The sequence below is a fragment of the Alosa pseudoharengus genome, unplaced genomic scaffold (genome assembly GCF_046254945.1).
Source record: "Alosa pseudoharengus isolate Yale_2024_CS ecotype anadromous, Long Island Sound unplaced genomic scaffold, YU_APseudo_1.1 YU_APseudo_1.1_scf_24, whole genome shotgun sequence".
NCBI lineage: Eukaryota > Metazoa > Chordata > Actinopteri > Clupeiformes > Clupeidae > Alosa > Alosa pseudoharengus.
The window spans coordinates 19,603,912-19,615,000 of record NW_027468689.1 but is presented as its reverse complement, the minus strand read 5'-3'; the positions used below and the strand labels follow the sequence as shown (position 1 = coordinate 19,615,000).

Here is an 11,089-nt window from a genome sequence, read left to right as displayed (position 1 = left end):
AAGGCTTCATCAATTTACGACTTCAGGGGCGTAACCAGCAGTGAAATTAAAGTTAAATTGGTGCATTAAACTCTTAACAAACCGTTTCAGAAGTGCAGCAAATCTGTCATTATATAAAGCCCGCCTCATGCCGGATAAGTGATTGTGATTGGGTTTTGGGTGATTTGGAAATGGATGTCAATGGTCTCCTTTCCAGACGGACCTGCAGAGCAAATTCAAATTTGCCACAGGTTTGTCTGGGTTCACCCAGGCTAGTGTAAAATGAATTACTGGAAATTCACTTTTATCCTATACACATATCATTTAAGCTAAACGTGTTTTATCACTTGGCTATTTACTTGAGCTTGATGTCAGTTCTGTGGCTCAGTGGGCTAAAGTGCATGATGTGTTTTCTGCTTTCTCAAAGGAAGCATGGTAATAACCTGCCTGATGGTTTCGACCCCAGCTTGAAGTAAAGCTTTAGTCTGCAAAATGTTATTTATTTATTTCCTCTAGGCTGGAGATTATGTCCGTAAAATCCATCTGAAGTACACAATATGGCATCTAGTGTTCAATACAAAGAATTGCATTTTAGAGAGATTGGTAGCTTCCGGGTACACAGAGCATTAAGTCTCCAAAAACCACTGCAAAAGTTACATTTGTTGGGCTCTAAGCAGATTCCAGACCACAAGAAAATGGAAGGAGCAAGGAGGAACTTTGTAAACATACAGAGGGTCCCATAGGAATGACACCTTGCTTCCACTGGGCTGCCAATTTTGTCTGTAAATACGTCTTAAATACGTGATATTCAATACAAAGAATTGCATTTCCTTAGAGAGATTGGTCGCTTCTGGGCACACAGAGCATTGGGTCTCTCCGAATCCATGACAAAAGTTCAAATTTTCCGACTTAAGGGTACTACATACCCCATACTACATTTCCTCTGTCGCAAGAGAAATTTCAGCCTTGCGCAGGCGGGTGCACAGGAGATTTTTTTTCAGATGCCCGCGACAAGGAGGATGAGCTTGAAGCCAAGATCAGGGAGCATGCGTGCCTCTATACAGACATCAACCACATTCAGGCATTTTTGCCTAGCCCACATCTTACATAAACATGATGTTTGAATAGTCAGTTTGAGAAGAGAGGGAAATTAACCTGGCTAGGTTACCAGCGAGAGTTCGTGATTTTTAAATAGTTTGCTGGATAAGTTAAGGAAGCTACCAGAGAGAGATGTAACAGGGAATTAAGATGAAAGAACTAGGACCCAGGGACATGCCAATAATCCAGCAAAAGGTAAAGATATTTCTTTTCAACCAAAGGATATCTGCTAAGACCTAAACAATATCTTCCACCTTAGGAAATGACACAAACTCATCTCTCAGCACCAGCCAGCTAGCTAAAATTTCCCTCGGGATGAATAAAGTAGCCTATCTATCTATCTATCTATCTGCACACACCTTGGAAACTAAATGGTAATGATGGTAGTTGTGAATAGTCTGAAGTATCATCTCAGAGGGTAGTTTTTACTGCCATTGAGGCCAATGCCAATTCAGGAGAATATTGCAACTAGTGTCCCACCACACGCGAGTATAAATGGTTACGGCGCCCCCGTGACATCACATTGTCGCACTACCGGTCGGGAGTGGCAAGTATGTAGGACGCTTTACTTTAGGCAATTTCTAGCCTAGAAATCTAGATGCACCCTAGCGGCAGCAAATGTAATAAGCAGCCAGAGTCGTCTAGCAACTCTCCGTTGGCTTGTGAGCTGGAAAAGACAAACTCTGGGCAGGCCAATCACATTGTGTACAGAGTCGGTGGGTGGGCTTAACACAGAGTTGCAACGGTTACGTGTGAGTTCCCTGCTACTTGAAAACAAATAAGATGGCTGCTGCTGCTTGCGAACAGCGGCCTTTCGAATCGGCTTTGGATGCGACTCTTAAAGACTTGAAGCTTTTCTTTGAGAAAAGAACAAAGACAGCACTGAAGTCATTCATAAAAAAGAAAGATTGTTTGTAGCGCTATCCTATTGTGTGCAGAGGTCATTTGAAAGACAACCGTTTATCCCGCCCCTCGGATTGAGCCCTGCCAATGGTGTGTTCCCAGACCGAACATCTTGATGTGGGTCTGGCTTGTCAGGCTAGGCAAATTCCGGACCGCAAAAAAAATTGGAAGGATAAGCTTTGCAAGCGCACCGGAGCTCAAGGAGGCTCCCATTGGAATTAATGGATGATGCCGTTTTTGCACACGTACACGAAGCTGTGAGGAAAAAGGAGGATGACAAGGACAACTAGTCTAAATTTTTCGATTGTACACACCACTATCACATCTGGTGTACCCACTTCCATTGATTATAGTGGAAGCTAATCGTTGCAGCATATGCTCCACAAATGGAAAGCTTCAGGTGTGCTTCAGGCCTGCTTTACGTTTCCCGGAATTATGCTTCAACCACAGGTCGAGAACAGTAGTTCAAACTTTAAAACATAAAGGGAAACTCTGGAATAACAACAACCTAGGGTCTATATTTGGACATCAATGAGTGTAAATTTTCATTTGGGACCAAAACCACATCAATTGGTGCAGTTTTCAGTAGGCCAAATCAAAGTCCTTTTAGGCAAGTCCCTCCACTCGGCGGCCATATTGCAATGCTTTTTGGGCCCTTATCAGGCACCTATTTTGGCAGAAATGCGCGTGCGCAAGGCTTCACGACACCAACCTTTCTCCAGCGGCGAGATCACAACACATGATTGGCACGATGTCTTCACACACCACATTATTGGCTCAATATATTCACAACACACAACATGATTGACAACTGAATGTTTGCATGCATGTTTGAGTGAACTATGCCCTTGGCGAAAGAGACTGTTACTCTCTCATCACATTTTAAACAAAAGCTTGGTACATGCTCCCCCTTGCCCCCTCAAAGCACTTGATGCTGACTGTGCATGTTCGAAGTGATCCCAATAATATTTTCTCAAACAACACAGATTTCTAAAGACTTGGTTATCTTGGCTGCTTTAAGAGAACCGCTCTGCTCCCTAAACAGTTGGACACTGTATGATGTCCGTCCGGGTTCCAAATTCATGACGGCGCCCAGCCTGCCCCCTGCACATTCTGATCACATATTCAGGATTGCAAAATATTTCTTTTCACCCTTGCATGCACTGTGCTCCTTCAAGTCAGAGTCTGTCATAACTGCTGGCTTGGGAGCTAAAGTTCAGCTATCTTTTGACCTTCAAGAAGGGATTTATTGTCAGCATCCTCCATAAGGATACATGTTGGTGCCATTATTGTTTTCTGTACATGGGGTTAACGACCGATTCAAATTATTAGTTACTTTTAAGATTTTGCAGGGTTTTTACATGAAGAGATTGGTAACATTTTAGGAGAGGATTCCAAGTGGTTACCATCTGTTGTTGCACATGTCAGCGTGTCCTCAGAGAGGTCTCCTAGACTGCAGAGGACACAGCCAGAATGTGCACTACAGCAAAACAATCCTTAGGGGCCTCGGCCAGGTTCACGTCCTTAAATCAAAGCGCTCTGGTTTTGTTTACAAGTCTGCATGGTGAGAGAGACCTCGGTTATTGCATTTTGTTTTGGGATTATCAGGGGAGAAAGGGTACTTTAGAGGCTTTTTTTATAGGCTTTTTGTCTCCTTTTACATAACACACTAGACTGGCCAGATGTCACACACTGCCGATTTTAGCAATGTTTTTGTTAAATACCAACTCGTAGCCTACTGTATGAGTAATTTGCATGCGATGTAAAGTCAAAGATCACGATTTATGTTCTCACACCATACGGTCTGATAGTCCACTGCTCAGTCGATACGTGAAATAAACTCTTTGGACCCCCGAACCCGGAACTGTGTCTAAGAAGAAGTAGTCAAAGTCAAAATGATTTCTTTTTAAAAAAAACTGAATTTAAGAAAATCAGTTTGTGGCTCTGCTGACGACCTGACGAGCCAGACCCACATTAAAATGTAGGGTCTTGGGACTCACCATTCGCAGTGCTCAGTCCGAGGGGCAAGATAATCGGTTGTCTTTCAAATTCCCTCTGCACGCAAGAGACTGAGAATGTGTCGTCATCATGGCATTTTCCCATTGGTGAACGCAAAGCATTTTGGGGATCCGCAGCAATCCATGCCCATGTAAACCAATGTAAATGGCCAAACGTACCCATAATCTTGGTCACGTGTCTTAGCAATCTCTATAGGATAGCGCTACAACTCATGAGTCCCATGCCTTTTCCAACAAGCGGAGCTAGTTGGGTTCAAACTTTTGCCAACTTAAAAAAGCTTAACTCGTGTCACGCTGTTCGCAACATCAACATCCATCTTCTTTGTTTTCAAGTAGCAGGGAATTCATAGCCTGGTCCTTACCTTACTGCCTGTGACTATGTTTCTCTTCGTCATACAGTCTGGCACAGTCCGTCGCCATTGTTGCTATGCTATTGAACTACAAGCTTCGCTGGACTACAAGCAACTCGGCAGGCGAGTTCCGCGTCATCACTCAACTGTTCGTTGAATGGCTCGGCTACATGTGAGCCGTATAATGTGGGTTGGGCCAGGCTACGTGCGAGACCGAAATCAAATTTTGGGCGGAAGTACTTAGGATGGTAACGACCAGGCTAGGGAAATCACGCCGAACCGTTTCAACTCTGCCATCAATCATTATGTTAAGCCCGCCTAAAGACTACACGTGATTGGCCCTATCTAAGTTTAATTTGCCCAACTCGCAAGCCAACGGAGAGTTACTAGTCTAGCCCGCTGCCACTAGGGTGCGTCTAGATTTCTAGGCTAGGATACCCTCACAAGGGGCAGGCGATCAGAATTTCTGTCATGTCAGAAATTCATCCAACCACCCGAATGCCAGTCAGGAGTAGTTAATCATCTGTCATTACCCTCTGTACCACATCTAAGGCACAACAAAACTGAAATCCGGCTCAATTCAAAAGAGTCATATGACTCAAAAATCGTTTCAGTAGGCTATTCATTTTTGTCAATTAATATATTTTACATTTGGAAAAGTTAAACATACATTTATTTAGCATATTGTAGGCTATTATGTGGACTACTGTCTTTATGGTTAATGAATGGAAGATAAAGTTGGACGGTTTGGCTCTCTAAAGGTGATGACTGTTATTACTTTGTTGTGTCCTTCAACATTCAGTAACTCTGTAGCCTATCAACTTGAAATCCTGAGGGTCCCTAATACAGTTTCCTATTTAGACCAATGACGTGGAAAAGGTTTAGGAGCAGCCACATATGTCCACCACCATTGAGGGGATCTTTCCGTAGATGATCTGTTCTTTGCGGTTGAAATAGAGCATATTGATAGGAGACATTTTGGTAGGAGTGCAGCAGGGTCCGGCGGTACCCCGCGGATTTGCCTTGTTTACTAGGTGAGTATGTGGGTACTTCTGCAGGTGCATGTACTCGCATTCTCCCGAGCAGTAGTTAGCCTTGTAGCGTTTAGGCGCAATAATCCAGTCCCAGCCGAAGTCCTCAAAGTCCACGGTGAGAGGGTAGCGGCAGCAGCGAGATTCAGGGGAGTTCTCGTCACAATCCAACCCTGTGTCCCTCTTCGACCGTTTGGGCGTCTCAGCTATTTTCACTTCCATAAAGGGTTTCTAAGATATGGAAAAGGCATGATTAATCAAAACAAAAAATACCCGTCTACAATTTGTGCAAATGCACGATTTTACAGACCAAACAATGAGCATGCGTTTAACAGAAATCTCACCAGTCCCTCCGAGCCAGATTCAGCAGAGGTAACGGCCAGGTCCACTCCTTTGGAATCAAACGCCTTTATTTCGATACCAAGATTGGTCTCGGGTTGTTTCAGCCAAGACTGGAGGAGCTGGTTCATGTCGATACTTTGCCAAGAGCTGGCCTCTGCATCTACCTCGATTTTCAGGGACCTAATAATAGCCCTCGTGTTGCCTTCTGACAGTGGTTTTAGACGAGAAATTTGCAAGAAGACAGTAGTGGCTTCCTCGGTCGGCCGGAGGTGAATCCACAGCTGCGCTTTTAATATGTTGTTGGGTAATATCTTCGGGCTTAAAGAAAATAAGCAACATCTTGGCATTCCGTTTTTTTGAACGCTGGATTGAGCTGAAAGGAAAATAATACAAGGCCACCCTTAATGCTATACAAAGAATAAACTATATATATTTGGCCCTGGTCAATGCAGCCTAGAGCACAAAAGACAGGTGCTGGGAGAAAAAAATGTGATTTATGTTCACAATTCAATTCCAGTTGTATTTAAATCAGTTTCAGGAGTATGGCGACAAAAGCTCTGTCCTTGGTAGTACAATTATTACGTAGTGCTCTCCGTACGCGCATTGACCCGGCGCAACGGTGCGCACTTTGTGTAATACCAAACATATATACTGTATATGCGTAGTTGACTGTACGTTTTATCTTTTACTGTACTATTTTCATAACTAGCTGCCCAATGCATGCAAATATAAGCAAACGTTAAATAACTGTATATACGTTTCTGTGAAGAGTAAATATGCCGTGCGTAAAACTTACGCTCGGTGGCCATGGTAATGATGGTTTCAGTGGTGGCGTGCTCCCCATCATCGGCCGTACCAACTTTCCTGTCATCCAGCTGGAGATCATACTGACTGAGTAGCTCCTGCAAGGGCGGCGCTTTCGGCAAGAGCTGTCTGATCATGTCCCGGCTTATGTTTGGAGCCTGTTCAAGTCGGAGGATACTAAGAATTTGGGACTTGATGGTGTGTAGTCTCATCAGCTTGCTTTGGTGCCTGAACTCGCATGTGGAACATTGCTCGGTGTCCTCTGTCGTCACTGGCTGAGGTGTTGTGGAACTGCCTGAACAAGTTGCTCCAAATGCGCACAAGAAACACAGGTACACAAAGAATAGCATAATGTCTGTTAAGCTTCGGTTTGTTCTGATGCGTAGTGATGGTTTTGGTGATTCCCTCAGCCCCCTGGTTCGCCTCCCTCAACAATGAAAGGCATAGTGTTGCACAACGAACAGCTTTATACGACTACTTCCTTGATATGTCGTCAAAATCCCTTGATTGGCCGAAATTATGTCAGATGTAAGGGCTGAGCTACACCAGGCGCGTAACTGAAGCGTTCCGTCAAAGTTTATGGTCTAATGCCAATAACTGACGCATGCGCTCGAGCTACAAAAACAATAACATTTTGGGAATAGACCTAAAGGTATGAAATGAGTCTATACAGATAGTGCTTCTCACTATCGTCGTGATGTTCTTTGTGAAAACATTATTTTTGCACTACCCATTGTTATTAGAAGAAGAAATACTATTTTCTGATTTACTGGCGGGGTGGCTTAATTCTAAATAACGGGACACCTATGAAGTAGATGCATGGTCTTCAATTGGCTATTCCTCATTTCATTAATATAATGTTCAACACCTTTATACAAACGGACTCTTAAGCTATAGTGATATTATTTAACCAGTAACCCAGTGGGATATTATGTGTTTTTACATTATTATGAAATCCGCAACCGCATACCTCGGTGTCAGTGTTTTGAGTTCATTATCACTGTCACACCGGTTGAGGACGCTACTGTTGCGCTGATTCCTGTCTTGGTTAAATGTCCAGTTTCGCTGAGGTGCAGTGATTGGCTGTTCTGGGGCTTTTGTAGCTAAGAAAAAGCGTAGACGCGTCTATGCACTTTAAACGGCTTGCCAACTTCTGTTTCTACTGACGAATACCACCAAGCGCATGGATTCAATAATGGTGAATATTGTTTGATTAAATAAATAGAGTAGCCTATGCTCTATGTAATTAATTATGTTAATTCTGTAAAACGGATACAATACATAATGTAATGTAGTGGACCAATCATCAAATTGGTGAAACCATGCTCGTTTTTAGTTAGTCATAAAGTATTAAGTTATTTGCTCAAAAGCATCATAAATGGCTTGTTGCTTACAAAGTCTTACAAAGATGTGTGTAATCAAGTAGCTTAAGTGCCGAACACGTTTCTTTTCATACTCTCTGTGTCTAGCCTACATTACAGTGAAGACGAGTGGAGTATTATATACAACTTTCTGGCACCCACCCAAGTTTGAAGGAAAGCTTGCCTGCTGCTGTCTTGTGGACCGCATCACTGGCCCAAACTTGTAAGCTTCATCGCCGTCCTCTTCAGAAATGGATTAGTTGAATTAGTTTTAGGGTACTACAATGGGATGCTTCCAATCAAAACACAGTATCCCCGACGAGGCCAACAACATCGAGGGGAAGGCCCTTCTTGTTACTGACTTGATAGTGGACGATAGCACAGCCTTATTGTTGGACTACGACTCTGAGCTTGTGAAGGGCTTGCCACCTGCTTCCCCCACTAACCTGCTCCTGCTGGATTACGCCCAAAGGATGGCGGAGGAGATTGTTGCCTTGGCGGTGCGGCAGTGGGATGAGTTAGACAGACAGTATAGAGACATCCCTTACATCGACTCTGACATGATATCAGCCGCTGAAACTTGACTCTTCTTCCCCAAATGAGTGCATGTTTTCAGAGTTTTAGAGTTTTCATTTATTTATTTTTTCATTCTGTTGGCTACTTTCATTCATGTTTTTTTGGGGGGGACTCATTATGAACAATGTGGCTGTTTAGTCATTGCTCAGTGCTCCCTCATCTCTGTTGCCTCCTGCTGCCCTCGCTGTCTTTGTTTGTTGTGTAAACATGAGCCAAGTTCAGACACTGGGACTGGTGGTGAGATTCCCAGAGTAGAACACTTTTTAGAGTTTTGGTGATTGTCAGTGTCCTGTCTGGCTGGTAATTCCCAGGAAGGAAGTTCACATGCAATGGTGTGCTTGCTCTCATCCTGGGCCAAGTGGAACAGAAGGACATTGATGCCTGCCCCAGGGTGCCCCCATACCTGTGCCTCAGACCAAGAGATCTTCATAAATTAGAAATGAGGATAGGGTTGACAGGAACTGTGAAAGGTTGGGGTAATAAAATAACCATTAGAAAACTTTAATCCATTTCATGTTTTCAGAGTTTCTTGACTGTTTCAGACTGCATTTTTTTGAAGATCTTTTGTAGCATTTCAGGTGTGGGTATGTTGTTATCGAAGCAAGCTGTTGAAGCCTGTTTGCATAATATATAGAAAGTAAATGACCCAGATTTGTAGGGCAGGCAAGCCTGCAAATGAAAGTGGATAAATGGGACATATGCTGAAATTACATGTCATGTTACTCTGTGTGGCCAGACATGATTTGTTTATCATGTAATGTGAAACAGTCTGATACATCTATCTCGTATGTGCACCTAGTCATTTGGCTTGACAGACTGAGGAACATACTGTATGTCGTCCCGAGTTCGGCCATCTGTCAAATTTATGTCACAACTTAAGCGTTTCCGTTTAAAACCACTGATGGACAAGACTGTGAAATACAAGCACAACAGCTAACAGGTAGTCATCACTCCGGTAGTGGCACTCTTGACTCATGCATGTTCTCATGTTTTCAAAGCTACAGACATGCTCCGTCCCTTCATTCTCTGTGAGAGAAAGACCTTGGGGGTACTCCAAGTACATGGTTTAGTGACAAACCTGCATGTTAACTCAGTAAGTAAGTGGTAAACCTCCTAATAGAAGAGTTGTATGGCTTCATTCTCCTAACATAACAATGCCATAGGTCTTGCTGTTGGAGGTTTACCACTTACTCTGAGTTGAGTTAACTTACCTAGGTATTTCACTAAACCACGTACTTGGAATACCCCCCCCCCCCCCAGCTTTGCTCAGCTGGTCCACCGTCTCTCTCCCTCCCATGTTGTTTGCCAATGAAGGTGGCCCATGTGGACATGAAAACAAAAGCCAGCTCGAGGTCATCTAGAGGATGGGTCAAAGACACCGTGTCACCAGAGGAGGCGGAGAGTCAGGGACACTGACATCCAATCATAGAGAGAGCGGAGGACCATGAATACAGGGCTGAAGTGTTTCTGTGGAGTCGCTTTGCATCCATTGATTGAACCTAAATTATTGCTCACTGCTGCCACCTTGTGGACATGTCTGTCTCCTGTGCATAGCATAGCAGGCAGCATTTTAAGGGTGTAATGGGTTTCATCTGGCTGACAAAGGCTTTATATTTCTTCAGTCAAAGCATACCATCTCAAGATAGGGACCTTACTATGAAAACCGTATGAGCTTTATAATGCTGACATTATCTGTGTATGATATAAGTCAAATTATACATAATTATGACAATAGCATTACCATCTAGGCCTACAACTTGTGCCTGAGTTAGCCTTTATTTCACAGTGATGTGCTTTGAAGACATCCCTGTTGTTTGCATTCAAGTTAAAAGGCACCAAAAGGCAGCGCAACCGAATTAACTTAATATTAGTCCAGCAGTCGTCAGTGTGTTGTCCAACTTTACTGTATCTGTAGGGTTGTGGAATTATCTGTAAGGCGGACTTCATTTCATGCTCCACGTTACTTGCTCTTACTGAAACGTGGATTAAACCAGAGAACACTGCCACACATGCAGCGCTGTCAACTAATTATGTCTAGGCCTACTCTTTTCCCATACCATTCATTTGTCTTGTAGAGGTGGTGGAACAACCTTTCTTGTCTCTAACAACTGGACATTTGCACAATTGTTGCCTGTACGCTGATATGACTCATTTGAATATCATGCTATCATGATAACTGAGCTTTTAAATTATACTTGGTGGTTATTTATTTACCTACAGAACAACTTGGCTACTTTGTACAGTGCTGTGAAAAGTATTTACCCCTTCCTGATTTCTTTGATTTTTGCATATTTGTCACACTAAAATGTTTCAGATAATCAAACTAATTTTAATGTTAGACAAAGATAACCTGAGTAAGCATCAGTGTTGAACGTTACTTTAAAAAAGTAATTAGTTAAAGTTACTCACTACTTGTTCCAAAAAGTAACTGAGTTAGTAACTGAATTACTCTATGATAAGAGTAACTCGTTACCAGGGAAAGTAACTATTTCCGTTACTGTTACAAAAAAAAAATGCTATATGTCAAACAATTTGGATTTTTTGAGCAGTTTTGAGCAGCCAGTTGAAATGAGTAGAACAGACAGGTGTTTGTAGGCTACATAACTTTCAATATTTATTAGATAGAT

General features: G+C 42.9%; 1 protein-coding gene and 1 long non-coding RNA gene across 2 annotated transcripts; one reads left to right on the top strand and one right to left on the bottom strand.

The window, feature by feature from the left end:
• Positions 1-4,969: 4,969 nt before the first annotated feature.
• LOC143142492 (growth/differentiation factor 8-like) lies at positions 4,970-6,877 on the bottom strand. The gene is made up of 3 exons (XM_076303413.1): positions 6,518-6,877; positions 5,724-6,094; positions 4,970-5,610 (listed from the first exon to the last, which is right to left on the bottom strand). Exons 1-3 carry the CDS (start codon positions 6,873-6,875, stop codon positions 5,230-5,232), a joined length of 1,110 nt encoding a protein of 369 aa, XP_076159528.1. The 5' UTR covers positions 6,876-6,877; the 3' UTR covers positions 4,970-5,229.
• Positions 6,878-7,634: 757 nt separating this feature from the next.
• LOC143142493 (uncharacterized) lies at positions 7,635-8,967 on the top strand. Its single transcript, XR_012990937.1, has 2 exons — positions 7,635-7,723; positions 7,995-8,967. It is a non-coding gene; the product is annotated as an uncharacterized LOC143142493 (long non-coding RNA).
• Positions 8,968-11,089: the final 2,122 nt, after the last annotated feature.